The 14,220-nt window shown below is 50.5% G+C and overlaps 5 protein-coding genes across 5 annotated transcripts; 3 read left to right on the forward strand and 2 right to left on the reverse strand.

Annotated features, from left to right (window-relative positions):
- Positions 1-2,457: 2,457 nt before the first annotated feature.
- Positions 2,458-3,768, forward strand: SAPIO_CDS9266 (uncharacterized protein; the record flags this gene model as incomplete). The annotated part of the gene is made up of 5 exons (XM_016790705.1): positions 2,458-2,650; positions 2,709-2,798; positions 2,865-3,122; positions 3,217-3,467; positions 3,541-3,768. The coding sequence occupies 5 exons, from the start codon at positions 2,458-2,460 to the stop codon at positions 3,766-3,768; spliced, it is 1,020 nt and encodes a 339-aa protein (XP_016640008.1).
- Positions 3,769-4,711: 943 nt separating this feature from the next.
- SAPIO_CDS9267 (Aldehyde dehydrogenase) lies at positions 4,712-6,307 on the reverse strand (the record flags this gene model as incomplete). Its single annotated transcript, XM_016790706.1, has 3 exons — positions 4,712-5,790; positions 5,867-6,170; positions 6,248-6,307. 3 exons carry the CDS (start codon positions 6,305-6,307, stop codon positions 4,712-4,714), a joined length of 1,443 nt encoding a protein of 480 aa, XP_016640009.1.
- Positions 6,308-8,154: 1,847 nt separating this feature from the next.
- On the forward strand, positions 8,155-8,642 carry SAPIO_CDS9268 (Uncharacterized protein; the record flags this gene model as incomplete). Its single annotated transcript, XM_016790707.1, has 2 exons — positions 8,155-8,266; positions 8,323-8,642. The coding sequence occupies 2 exons, from the start codon at positions 8,155-8,157 to the stop codon at positions 8,640-8,642; spliced, it is 432 nt and encodes a 143-aa protein (XP_016640010.1).
- Positions 8,643-9,723: 1,081 nt separating this feature from the next.
- Positions 9,724-11,864, forward strand: SAPIO_CDS9269 (uncharacterized protein; the record flags this gene model as incomplete). The annotated part of the gene is made up of 7 exons (XM_016790708.1): positions 9,724-9,933; positions 10,004-10,123; positions 10,198-10,439; positions 10,517-10,858; positions 10,920-11,061; positions 11,148-11,337; positions 11,410-11,864. 7 exons carry the CDS (start codon positions 9,724-9,726, stop codon positions 11,862-11,864), a joined length of 1,701 nt encoding a protein of 566 aa, XP_016640011.1.
- Positions 11,865-12,489: 625 nt separating this feature from the next.
- Positions 12,490-14,219, reverse strand: SAPIO_CDS9270 (uncharacterized protein; the record flags this gene model as incomplete). The annotated part of the gene is made up of 4 exons (XM_016790709.1): positions 12,490-12,758; positions 12,838-13,869; positions 13,941-14,062; positions 14,134-14,219. 4 exons carry the CDS (start codon positions 14,217-14,219, stop codon positions 12,490-12,492), a joined length of 1,509 nt encoding a protein of 502 aa, XP_016640012.1.
- Position 14,220: the final 1 nt, after the last annotated feature.

The following is a 14,220-nucleotide window of genomic DNA, read 5'->3' on the forward strand; positions in this document are numbered from 1 at the left end:
TGCCCGTTACCTCCGCTCACTCGGTGGTTTGGGATGGGACTGAAGTTGTTGTGTCATATCAGGTTGCATGCGGTATAAATACAGTTTGTCGTGTAAGAGCGTACTAAAAGCAGTTGTTTGATTTATGTGTGCGTCCTTGCCTATGTAAGTGGAGCTTGAACACTTGAGGATGGGCAAATCTGGAGGTTTTCTATCCATCTGTGAATACCTTCCGTCTCGGCGACGCACGGGATATGTCAGTTTGTTAGAACCGTTGATCCCTGAAATTCCATGCTGAAGCGAAAAACATCCCGCCGAGGGAAGTCTTTTTCGCCCCCCGATTTCTTACTCAATCCACACACCATTCCTTCTTGCATTATGAAATCTGCTGTTGGATTCGCCCAACAAGAATCTCTCATCCCGAACTTCCACTGAATCAATACACCATCTCTACCTCGTTCACCTCTATGAAATCGGATACCGCACAGACCCACCAACTGCTGGGACTCCGGCCATATCCCGGATCCCGGCACATGACTTTGTCCTCCCATGAGTCTTTATTTTTTTATTTTCTATTTTTTTTATTATTTTTTTTATTTATTTATTTATTATTTTTTTTTTAACAAATGGACTTCCGAAATCCGACATTGCCACAGACCTTGAGGCGGAGCTCTGTGAGCCACCTCACACGTCGATGACGACATTTAGAAGGGCTGTATCGATTGGATATTATACTTCAACCCATTGTGGGCGCACTTATTGTGCGGACACGGAACTGAAGTTATGGGTCATGGATTCAGGATTCATGGGCAAGTGGAAAGGTCCTGTAGAGTGTCTTTGCAAGTTGTACCTGCCGCTCACCTAAGTTCTCTTTGTGTTTATAAAGAAGGAAAAAAAAAAAAAAAAAAAAAAATCCGGCGCGGCCGGGTATCCTTCCTTTCGGAACTTCGATATTCAAATGACCTGTGATGAATCAATCTTCTCTGAGATATCCTCAATACTCTGTCTAATATCAACCACTAATGTCAGCTAGTACCGGCCAGCTACTAGCCGGCCCAATAGACAGTGTTGCAATCATAACCGGACGCGGGCCTTCTCAACTGATCGTAATCAAGTTGCACGCAGTGGACTGGTCACAGGTGCTAATGCGAGAGTTCCTCTCATTTAATCAGACGTGTGCTAGATCTTCGGATCTCCAGCTCCGGCTAAGTAGCGGCTATCCCGAAGATAGGCCTGGAGAGTAATATGAGGCCTTTCGGCAAGGCGTTCGATATCTCCTAACGTCGTGAGGTCCGTGGATGTGGAATACGCATCTTGAGTTCGAGCTTGTCAAATAGCCTCGGTAATAGGGCTATTAGTCAAATTTGGCCGAGCGTCGTCTCTGACCCAGTGCGTAAGGGTGCGAATACTTAAAGATTGATTTATGTGTCGGGCTGAGGATTTAAGGTGAGGATACACAGAATGAGGACGGACGTCTGCCTCTTGGGGTCTCTCCTCCCGTCGACCGAGCCCTTCGTCTGAGGAAAGAGTTGACAAGCCGCAAAGGCTGCGGAAGAAAACATTTGTGACTTACTGCCCTTAACTATCGTACAAATATCAGGGTGGATGCGTGAGTTCTCGAGGTTGTAAATATGGCAACGCTGCACATGAACGTCAAGTTAGGTGCGTCCGCCTCAAGAATGTAATCGTGACAGGAATTCGGAAGAAACGACGACCGGTGACAGTGTAGACCCTATTGGCCTGCCATGACCGGCCCATACACATTCTGCCTACATGCACCCGCTGCGCTTCGGAATAAGTCTGAGAGAATAGAAAGTTGACACCGTGTAGGGAGGGCTGGCTTTCAATATTAAGTGATGTGCTAAATCCGCATTGCAAAATCCGGGGAACCTGCGGGGATCCGTCGTCATGCCGAAGTGCCGCCCCGCCTGCCGATTTGGATCATGCGCACGCAAGGCTAATTGTGGACGACGTCGTCCAGCATTTGAACAGGCACGCCACACCACACGGTCCCTCGTTTCGTGCGTCACCCCCCTGTCCGGATAACTCGGAGCAAGATCTCTCATCACTCAGCAAGGCCGACAGTCTAATTGACCTGAACCAGACGAGGAAAGACGGGCTGGGCGAGGTGAGTCAACCAGCATGGATCTTCGATTGACCACCACCACAAACGGCATTTAGAGTCTAATTCGTAGAGCCGTTGATCCGGAATCTGGAGAGACCGTTGACTCGCCCAATAGCTGGCCAAGCCATTCTCGCCTCGGCAGAAGCCAAACCGTGATATCTGGACCCCTATCCATTAATCGTTGGGGCAGCAGTAAATATCATAATTAATGCGCGGTTTCCCAAGGATAGACTTACATCTTGACGAGTTTCTTTTGTGGTGTTTAATATCCCTACAGACACCTTTCTTTATGTGGTTCTAAGCAAGACAGCATCAACACGAGCCGGAAGGAAAATGATATAAATTCCAAAATCATGACGCAAATGAAGGCTGCATTGTTCTATGGCCCTGAGAAGGGTCTCGAGATTGGCTACACAACAAAACCTGTGCCAGCTCCGAACCACATCCTCGTCAAGATCAAGGCTTCTAGTCTCTGCCACTCCGATTTTACTCTCCTTGACAATGAGCGACCAGCCCCCAGTTATCCCATCGTTCCCGGGCACGAAGGTGAGTGTCAAAACACAAGACGTCAGGAGATATACTACTACTAACGCGCTTTACATAGCCACCGGCGTTGTGGAGTCGGTGGGAAGTGATGTAACCGGCTTCGCGCCAGGTGACGCCGTCGGATTCCTGCTCTATCGAGACTATTGCAGTAAGTGGGAAAATAGTCTCTGCCTCACACGAGAGTAACGATATTCGGCCTCACATATATACCTAGACTCCTGCCCGGCCTGCAGCGTGATACAGATGGCCTGCCCTAAGGGTTCACTTCAAGGCTTTTCGGTCGATGGATACTTTGCCGAGTACGCTGCCGTCGACGCCCGTTCTGCGCTTAAGCTCCCTGATGGCATGGATCTTGTCTCTGCCGCCCCTTTGTTTTGTGCTGGCCTAACGGCGTACCATGGCGTGAAGAAATGCAACCTGCAGGCAGGGAATTACATTGGAATCATGGGAGTGGGTGGTTTGGGTCACCTTGGTGTGTAAATCCTCTCAATCCAATGTTTAATACGCCTCGCGGTATACGAGAAGGGAGACTTGTTGCTAACCGCCGCTCTTTTTGGGTGCTTTAGCCATTCAGTATGCCGAGAAGCTAGGCCTCAAGCCAATCGCTATCGATATCGACAATGCGCGACTAACAGATGCCCTAAACCTTGGTGCGGTAGCTGCTTTCAACACTCGTGATCCCGAGTTTTCCAACGAGATTCGTAAGGTCACTGGGGGCGGCCTTCCTGCGGTATGTGTCTTTAGTGGTGTGACCGCTGCGTACGCCTCAGCAGTGCAGTGTTTGGCGATCGGCGGTCTGTTGATGGCTGTGGGCATGGTAAGTATTTCTTCCCATTCCACCACAATAACATCATCTTGTTCGCAATTAAACTCGAAATAACAACATACAGGCGAATGGCGACTTGCCAGTCACTTCGATGCAGGTTGCCATGGGCCTCATCCGAGTACAAGGAGCATCGTCAGGGCGGCCTGACGAGATGGCGGAGTGCATCACCTTTTCTCACAGGCATAATATTCTGCCCAAGACTACCGAGTATTCGCTGGATGATTTCCCAAAGATGATCGACCTGATGCGAGCGGGGAATTTTCATGGACGCATGGTTGTGACCAGTTTCTAGTCAACTATTCCAATTCTATGTCGAGAGTAGATTAGCAGATCGCGTCTCGAACGAGGGGCAGTCTTGCCTCTTTAGCATATTACTAGTTTATGAGAACCTGTGCCTTGTGAAACATGGTGAAGCTAAATAATCTACTACGGGATATCGTGTACCTGTTACCTATCTGTAAGGTTCCTCGTGAGACAGACTGAAGGGGAGTTGTAGGACTAGTAGAGGTAAAAGTGCAGCCCTAGTATTAAAGTGTCACTAATCGCTGATTCCTTCCCCCCTTCTTTCCTACAGAAAGTCTCCCTCTTATATCCTGACCGAGTTCCTCCTAGACCTCCCGTCAATCTCTCTCTTTCCTAAAGAAGTTTCCTTTCCCGTTCAGCTTGCTTGGTCTAGACCTGTCTTATACTTATCTTACGCGTCAACTCGGCAAGTCTTCAGCTCTATAGGCATGCTCTGGTTGGCCTGTTCTCTACCTCAAGCCACTCCTGGCTCGGATGCTGGCTGCATCTCATGCTGGTTTCGGCATTCTATAGTGATCCCGGTGCTCCACTTGCTCTGCCATTGCCTTGCGGTCACTCCGTGCCGTGACACTATCCCGATGATCCGAGTCCGATCGTCTGCGAAGCTCAATTTCACCCGTTTGGCCATCGTCAGATGTGAGAATTCTGGTAAAGGAGAGGCAATTCGACTGCTACTATTACTATTATTTTCATTCTCGCATATTAATTCACATTTAATTCATGAACGGCATTTTCTCACACATACAAGAATGCATTCAAGTCGCTATCAAAACTTTAACTACCGAGGGACAGGCAGATCCGTTATCCTCAATCTCCTCCAAGGCGTAGTCTTTAATAGTTCATACTAGAAAATGCCATCGTACTCAGTCATCAAAGCCAACGTTTACACTGGTGGGTGGGGAGAGAAGCCAAGGAAGAAGTTGAAGAGAGACTTACTTGATCAGGACAGTCTTCGGTTCGGTATACGCTCTCAAAGCATAATGGCTCATTTCTCGCCCAACTCCCGATTGTTTAGTCCCTCCAAACGGTGCCTCCAGGTTAATGTAGCTTACGCAGTTGATACCTACGACACCGCTGTCAAGCTCAGCAGCCAACCTCATCGCCCGGTTAATATCCTGAGTAAAGACACCAGCCATGAGGCCAAACTCGCTATCATTCGCCAACCGCAGGAATTCAGCCTCGTCCTTAAAAGTCCGCACGCAGACGACAGGACCGAAAATCTCCTCCCGGTACAGTTCGGCGTTTAGGTCCGGGTTGAAGAGAATGGTAGGCTCCCAGAAGCATCCCTTGTCGCCGTGCCTCTTGCCTCCGACAAGAACCTGCGTCTTTCCAGCGTCACGCTCGAAAAACGACGCAACGCGCTGTAGCTGGGACGCATCGGCAAGGGGACCGAGCTCGGTACCGAGGCCCTCGATCTTCTTTTTCATCGCCTCCGTGAACGCCGCGATGAATTTTCCGGCAATCGATTCTTGGACGTAAAGCCGGCTGGCGGCAAAGCAGGCCTGGCCGGTATTTTGGGTTATCGCTAATGTGCTCCAGAAAACGGCATTTTCAAAGTTACAGTCATCAAATATGGCCGACGGGGACTTCCCACCGAGCTCCAAGGTGACTCTCTTGAGGTTACTGGCGGCCGCGGCCTGTTGGATCCGCTTACCCGTTGCGACGGATCCGGTGAAGCTGATCTTGCGGATTCCCATGTGGCTTGAAAGCAAAGCACCGGTCTTCCCGTCGCCAGGCAAGGTCTGAATGACTCCGGGCGGGACGATGCCAGCTTCTGTGGCGAGGGCGGCGAATCGGATGGTGCCGAACGGAGTCTTTTCGCTAGGTTTGAGAATCATGACGTTTCCGGTTGCCAAGGCCGGGGCCAGCTTAAGGCACATGGTGCTGATGGGTCCATTCCACGGGTTAATTCCGCAAGTCACACCAAGCGGTTCGTGTCTGACGATCTTCATGAATCCGTCGTGGGCGGGTGCGGATTCTCCGACGTACTTGTCCGCCCAGCCGGCATAGTCTTTAGACCCAATGCTCGGTTAGAATCGCGTTCGGATCAATAATTTATGCGTGAGGATGTGTACGCCTTTGCTTACACTTGAAGATTGAGACGCCCATATCAACCTCCATTTTGGAAAACGCCTCGGGCTTTCCTATGGGTGTGGCATCGAGCCAGGCCAATTCTTCCTTGTGCTCGAGCAGCAACTCGGCTAGCTTCAAGAGGCAGTCTCCTCGCGCGGCGGCCGTGAACTTCTTCCAAGGTCCCTGGAGGGCAGCCTGGGCAGCGGCCACAGCAGCATCTACGTCTTCGGCAACCGCATATTGGATTTGATCGGTGATAAGCGTCTCGTCGATCGGGTTGTAGAGACCGTGTCGCTCTGTGGAGTGGCTATCAACAAGCTAAAAGGGGATGGTTATTAGCGGAAAGAAGGCTAGCGTAGCTTCCTCGCCGTTATAACTGGGAAAAATGCAGGTACCTTGCCATTGATGAAGAGCTGAGTCGGGATTTGGAATTTCTGGGGCGTTCTTCCGGCCATTGTGCTTGTTGATCAGTGTCTTGGATTTGATGGACTACGATTGTAGATGGGATGGCAGCAGTGGATGTCCTTCAAGTCTCCTTTCGTTGTAGCGTAAATATGTACAAATTGAAAGTTTTCGAACTGTGAAAATGCGTGTCTTAAATGAGTTGCGAGTAGCTTTGGAGAATGTCAGCTCGGGACCATCGTAGTGGGCCTTAAGTCCGAGTCCATCGGGGGACCAATTCCTCTTTGACTGCCTAAAACTTAGGTGTGCGTCCTCCTGATGGAAGATGGTGTTCCAGGATGTCATGTCGGGCTTTCCAGAAGACAGGGGCGAGTCAGGACAGCCCAAGCGGAGTAGAAGACAGAAACTTGAGTTCTCCCATATCATTTCTTAGAGGGCGTGTGCCACAGATCTCCGTTATGCGGGGAAACTAGCTCAAGGGCTAGATCAAAGCGAGGACGACGTCGTCCACTTCCCCACATTCGGAGTTAGGCAAGCCTCCACGCGCCAGCGCTCTAGGATTTGGTACAGTCCCCCCCTTCCTGCTCCCGGCCCCCTTCGAATGGACTCATGCTGTTCAATACATAAGCCAGGGTCGGTGCCTGTCATATTCGGCGGCTTAGGGTGGACCGAAGTTGCATATCCTGACAAAATGAAAGACGAAAGGCGGGTAAAAACATAATCCATTTTCAGATTCTAGACTTTCATTTGTACTAGCGAATGTTGGAGCTGCGACAACTTGTTTTGGACTAACATTCAATAGCATTATTGCATACCGGCCAGTATCATGTACGGATGCACGACTTTTGGAAATCAGATCCCGAGCACCGCCTAAACCAACCGCTATAGGACTGGGTGAAGAGGAGAGAAAGACTCCATCTGACTCCCTAATTGACTCCCTAGTTTGGTGATGTACTTGATGTTAAACCCAGTTTTTCCGGATGGTCGGTAGCCTGTGGTTATGGTCGCTAACTTCCATATCATCACGAATCATCTAGATCGCGTCTCCCTGTTAATATACCAGGTTTTGACAGTTTTCCTATGCCCTGGCCCCGAAGGAAAGCTTTCGATGGAATCTAGAGTGCCAATATTGGTGAATATGGTATTGCCACCCTCATTCTGATCTAGGGGCTTAATGTCCAGTCTGCTGTCCGTCTCAAGTTGTCGCAGACTCTCTTGGGCGGATAGGAGAAAGCCTGCCTGTATGACGCGGTTCGGTATGCCTGCTGCCACCTGTTGAATGGGAAATTCCAGTCGGGATAGTCGAGTCCGGAACTCGTGCCACATGTCTGTGGCTGCCTATTCTACCTTGAGTGAATGAATTTCTACCTTGGCAGTTCTGTTGCTGGTGTAGAGCAACATCCGGCCTTCATTATCCAATGAGCCTCATATCTGATCCACGATTCCTTCTTTGATTTCTAATCACTGAAAGCAGTACTGAGGACATATTTGAAGTTGCCAGGGGGGGAAGGTGATCACTCTTCTTGCAGACTTACTACAAGCTTGGTAAACTATGAGTCACAAGATACCGTGGATTTTCATTCGCGAAATCGTCTGGGCCGAAGCATCTTTCGGTGGTGGATTAGAAATCCAGGCTCGGGCCCCGCCGGCCCCGCGTGAGCATAGGCTGCCAACAAGGGAGACACTGGGCGAACGACAGTCGGCCTTACGCGTCGATGAGGGACTACAAACCTCGGTGAACGAGTACTTAGATAGCCCTTTCCCTATATATATAATGATGCTAGTGTCGATCTGTTAACACCTCAACCCTCTAGAACAACAGTACCTAAAGCTAAATATTCCCACCACCTTGCAATCTATTGCCTATTCCCCTCGCGACCAACCTAACATTCACTGTTCGATGCCGTCCATTATTGAGGAGCGGGCTTCAGCCCTTATCAAGTCATACAACTCTGGCAATATCGAAGTAATAATGGATCTGTTTGCCGAGGATGTTAAAGTCAGCGACTTTTGTGAGTGGGTATGCGAGGCATCTTCTACAAATAGCCAACTTACACATTCGCGCCAGTGATGCGTGCGATCGATCTCGACAAGGCTGGTACACGGCCGTTCTTCGGCGGGTTCGTCACAGATAACGAGAATGTCACTTTCTACACACGGGGTGTAACCGGATCACGCGAGTTCGTTGCCCATGAGATGACTATCGAGTTCCGGTCTGGTGGGGATATTGAATCGATCGGAATCGTCAAGGGTCAGTCAGTCCGGCTCGTGGGTGTGTCCGTGCAGTCGTGGAGAAAGGAGAGGAGAAGCGAGGATGATGACGTTGCTGGTGCCTGGAAGATATTCGACATGAAGGACTACTTTTTCATCGACCGTGGTAGCACCTGACGATGCTAGTTTGTATTGTTAGCCAGCTGCCTCGCAGGTAAACCTGGTGGGGAAGGGATAGGTGGGATGTAGTCGGGGAGGAGGCAAGGGGCATCTCCGGGATGGCCTGATGAGATGGCAGAGTGCATCGCCTTTCGTTACAAGCACAGTATCCTACCAGAGACTACTTAATATTCTATACATGACTTCGCAAAGCTGGACCTGATGCGAGCGGGCAAATCTTTTCCATGGGCGCGTGGTTGTGACCAGTTTCTAGTCATCGGGAAGCTTAACTCCGAATTCAAGCATCCCCTTGGGAGACCCATCACATCTTAGCCTGGGTCTACTATGTTTAAGCAGGGCGTGGTGTTAATTCTTCTCTTACTGTCCGTAGAGCTCAGATGTGCCTCTTCCAGATGCAAGACGCCGTCTGGGGATTTTGGGCTTTACACAAGAACAAGGCGAGTCATGACAGTCCAAGCAGAATAAAATACAGAAGCTACAGTTCCCTGAAATCACCCTCTTAGACCATGCGTGCTGTAGGGCCACGTTATGCGGAGAACTAGCTCGGAAATGATATCTGGGGTGGACGACGTCGTCCACTTCAGCCACATTCGGGGTTTAGCAAGACTCTAAACTGCAGCGCTCTCAGAAATGCGGCGGTTCCCTGATAGCCCAGACTGGACTACTCGTCTTCGTCAGCAGACCGCTCATCGAAATGCCAATATCCTTCTACGCTCAGATGCATCTAGCGCCGATGGGAAAGTCCCGTGGCAAGTCGAGCAATTGTGGGAGTGTACGAGTCAGCGCATTCCAGATTAGCCCGTTGTGTGAAGTGTCTGGTCTCAATGCACTTCCTAGCAGAAATTGAATAACGTCAAACCATAGTTGAGGTAAGGGAGCTAAGAACGCGATATCCGTCGCCGGGCCGTGTCTCGGCGTCGCTCTCTGATCTCCAATCCGAACTGAGCTTTTGGATATAATATCAATCACTTCCTCGCTCAGCGATCTTTCCAGTATTCCCATCGTCAGTGACTTAATCTTGCATTGATCCACCTTAAAAAACAATTTGATTCGTCTGAGTAGTCGAGAATAACGAAACATGTCCGGCCCTATCAACTCTAATCGCCCAATCCGGGTTATCATCATTGGTGCTGGTGCAAGCGGTCTGCTGATGGCCTACAAGCTTCAACGGAACTTCGACGACGTCACCTTCCAGATATACGAGAAGAATTCTGATGTCGGTGGCACGTGGTACGAGAATCGTTATCCGGGTTGCGCTTGCGATAATCCTTCTCATACATACGTCTGGGTGTGTTCCGGGTCGTCGAAACTTTAAATATGGCGCGGACTAATAATGTTAACTTGCGGCACCAAAACAGTCCTTTGACCCCAATCCCACGTGGTCGAGCTCGTACGCTTCCTCTTCCGAGATCTTTGATTACTTTAAGAAATTCCAATATCGCTACAATTTGGGCGAGGTTACCAAGGTTAACCACCAGGTGAGACCTCAACATCGCCTCTTCCCGCACTGCTACCGCAACATGGAGAGTTGGTGGCTAATTGTGAATACTAGGTCGTCGGTGCACGGTGGAATGAGGCATCGGGCAAGTGGAAGGTTAAGATAGAAGATACGACTACGCATGAACTCATCCACGATTCATGCGACGTCCTCGTCAACGCCGGAGGTATCCTTAATGCTTGGCGATGGCCCGGAATTCCTGGCCTTAAATCATTCAAGGGTCCCTTGGTGCACAGCGCTGCATGGGATGGGAAGCTCGACCTTAAGGGAAAGCATGTCGGTCTCATTGGAAACGGGTAGGTATTTATAGTTCCCTATGTGGCATAACTATTATTTTTATCCATTTTACCCTGCATTGACAAGTATCTTGTAGGTCATCGGGAATTCAGATCTTGCCAGCGATTCTCCCCGACGTCGCCAAGTGTACGACCTTTATCCGCGAGCCGACCTGGGTCGCCGTGGCGGGCTTTGCTGGATTTGAAGCTCGAAAGTTCACCGAAGAGGAGAGGGCCGAATTCGAGAACGACCCCGACAAGCTTCAGACGTTTAGGCGGTGGCTCGAGCATAACGCCAACAAGACGTTCCCGCTGTTCATCGACAACACTCCGGCACAGAAGTTTGCCCATGAGTCGTTCATTGCCGCCATGAAGGAGAAGCTGCAGGACGAGTACCTCGAGGACAAGTTGATCCCTGAGTGGGGAGTTGGCTGTCGTCGGTAAGCATCCACTAAGGATCATTGTTGACCGGACTGAATATTGACAGGGCGCTCTACATAGACTCACTCCTGGCATTGGATACTTGGAGTCTCTCAAACACGAAAAAACCAAGGTCATCTACGGAGAGATTGAGAAGATCACCGAAAACGGCTGTGTCACAGAAGATGGAAAGGAGCATCCAGTTGATGTTCTCATCTGCGCAGTCAGTTTTGACCCTTGGCCGCGTTAATACAGCACATGGCCGATGTTTCCAAAATTCTAATATATACTGAACCAAAACGTTTCTAGACCGGATTCGATACCACTTTCAAGCCTCGCTTCCCTCTGATCGGACCCCACGGCCGTAATCTCGCGGACGATTGGGTGAACGAACCCAAGGGATATCTTGGCGTCAGCGCGCCTGGGTATCCAAACTACTTCATGTTCCTCGGGCCTAACAGCCCCATTGGAAACGGACCGGTACTGGTAGGGATTGAAGGTACGATGCAATTTCGAGAAGGAATCAGATTTTCAGACAATAGTTTCTGCGACTAACAGAAGGCCGTTTCAGCCCAAGCCGATTACATCTGCCGCATCATCACGCGAATCCAGCAGCAGGCGATCAAGGCCATCGAAGTGACCCAAGAGGCCGTCGACGATTTCATCGCCTACAAAGATGAATACATGGAGCGCACCGTATGGCAGCAAGATTGTCGATCGTGGTACAAGGGCAATACCATTGGGGGTAAGATCGTGGCGCTCTGGCCTGGAAGCACTCTGCATTACCTCGAGACGATGAAGGAAGTGCGCTACGAGGACTTCAAAATCAAGTCCTTCGGGAATAGGTTTGACTACCTCGGCGACGGCATGACCAAGGCAGAAAAGGTCGGGGATGCTGATCTGGCGACGTATGTGAGGAAGACGGATGACTCGCCAATCGTTGGTTCCAAGTTTGTATACACCAAGGCTGGCCCGGAGCTCTCGGAATTGACCCTTATTACCGCCAAGGCCGAGGAGAAGAAGTGAGCGACAGCGCCAGTACAGGCAGAAATGACCAGGGTACATGTTTTCTTTGAAATAAATTACATCAGTAGAGCAGTGAGGCGAAGGCCTCCTACGAGGCCAATTCAAACACTGTCCCACTGTCCCACTAGTTCGAGACTGAGTCAGTGTTTACCATTTTATTCAAATATCACCCCAAACTGTTGCTGGTGTTGGTCGGCAAGCTCATCATAATTGATATCATATCTGTCACTTGCATCCTGATCGAGTCGCAGACCGGACGCCTAGACTGTCGTAGACTGTAGATTGCTTTGTCGTGCTAGAGAGCCTTTCCTGCATGGCCTGTTTTTCAAGTATTGAGACTACCACGCACGAGGGTCAGCTCTTTTGGCCGCTCCTTTGGAATCATAAGCAGTAACTCCCAACCTCGTGGTAGCCCTGTGACCTCACGATTCACGTATGAGTCTTGTCACTTGTCGAGGATATTGATCATCTTGTCTGAGTCCCACCTCCTGGCTGGATCGAAGAAATTGATAACTTAAAAAACCAGGATAATCTCCATGATAACTACAGGCTGCCGCCATCAATCCACTGTTTCCGAATAATACATATCCTTGACAGCAAGTCATCCGCCTTGTTGCCTGCGTGCTTAAGGATTCCACCTAAAATCGGGGTGTCTCCAATCGAGATCCGCAATCTGCTCGTGGGTTAACCCAGCCAGAAGCTCCTCCCGTTCAGCCGGCGCCATCTGATCACGCTTCTTGTTATCTGCCTTCATCCAGACGAGTCCTGCTATGGAAGCAATACCAATACAACCCGACACAGCCAAGTTGAGACCATTTCCAATTGGGTACATCGGGCCATCCCAAGGAAGGTAGGTCCATGTAGCAATCAGACCGCCAAAATAGCCCATCATGACTAGTGAATTCTGTTAGCACAATGGACGAAGTACTTTGAGGGAGGGCAGGGAAGGTGCAAGAGATCGGATTCTCCTTACCATTGGTTCCAATCGCCACGCTTCGCGCTGTATCGGAAACCGTGTTGGCGCTAACTTGAGCGTTTGACAAGGAGCCACCGAGGAATGCGCAGCTGGCGGCCAAAAACACGCCCGCATAGCGCACGTTTGGATTCTGGCTGCCGAGCAAAATGGCATAGCCTGCCATGACAGTGGGAGCGCTCATGAACAAGAAGATCTGACGCGTATTGTACTTTGTGGCCATCCACGAAAACGTCAGAAGGCAGAACGCGCCCACGACATAGGGCGGCACAGTGAGGAGCTGTTGCTGGACTGTTGTTCGACCAGGGTAGATGGCGCGGATGATCGTGGGCAAGAAGAAGGAGATTCCCAAGACGACCACGTTGCCGCAAAGGAAGATGAAGGCCGTAACCAGGGTGATGGGGTTCGAAATGCCGTTCTTGAGCTTCGCGAAGTTCATCTTGTCGACGACCTCTTCCTGGCCCACGCGCTCGCTCACCACTCTGGCGAGGGCGAGTTCTTTTTCCTCGGCAGTGAGCCAGCGGGCCGTCGAGGGATTGTCGGTCATGAGGAAGAGGAGGATGAAACCGAGGCCGGTGGTGATGATGCCTTCAATTCCGAAGATCATGCGCCAGGCGGTGAGAGATCCGAAGTGGTCGAGACTAAGGATAGCCGAGGCGAGAAGGCCGCCGAAGGCTCCGGCAGTGGGAGTCATGAGCATGTACATGCCTAGTCGGAATGAGAGCTCAGCATGACGGTACCAACGTGAGAGATAGTAGGCGACGCCTGGAAGCATGCCGGCCTCGAATATTCCAAGGAGGAATCGACATGCGATGATTTGCCCCTTGGTTTCGCAGAAGGCCGTGCCAATGGTAACGATACCGAAAAACAACGTTGTCAGGGGTAAGAACCAGCCAGGTCCCACGTATTTGCAAAGTAATACACTCGGCATCTCGCAGAGCGCGTAGGAGATGTAGAATATCGATAGAACCATATTGTAGTCTTGTCCCTTGAGGCCAAGGTCCTTTTCGAAGTTCGCAAGTCGTGCATTGCCTAGGGTGGAGGAACAAAAAGGTGGTTAGCATGGCGGACGTCGCAGAGTCTTACGGGAGCAAGCTGCTCACCGATATTTGCACGGTCGATAAAACAGAAGAGATACAACAAGGCCACCGGCGGTACAACGTAGCAGTCGATCTTTCGCCGAAGTTTCTTCTCTTTCTCGGGGTCCAAATACGGCGACACGGCTCTAGAGGGAGGTGGATGGTTCGTTAGTACAGCTGTGTGGATGGTGGCGTGTGGTCATTGAGGTTTCCTCACGATTCTGCCTCTTTGGCGCTCCCAGCAGCGGACACGGCAAGCACCGACTCGTACTGCTCAACGGCCGGGTTCGACTCTTTCTCCATC

This window comes from Scedosporium apiospermum, assembly GCF_000732125.1.
Source record: "Scedosporium apiospermum strain IHEM 14462 chromosome Unknown SEQ_SAPIO_0132, whole genome shotgun sequence".
NCBI lineage: Eukaryota > Fungi > Ascomycota > Sordariomycetes > Microascales > Microascaceae > Scedosporium > Scedosporium apiospermum.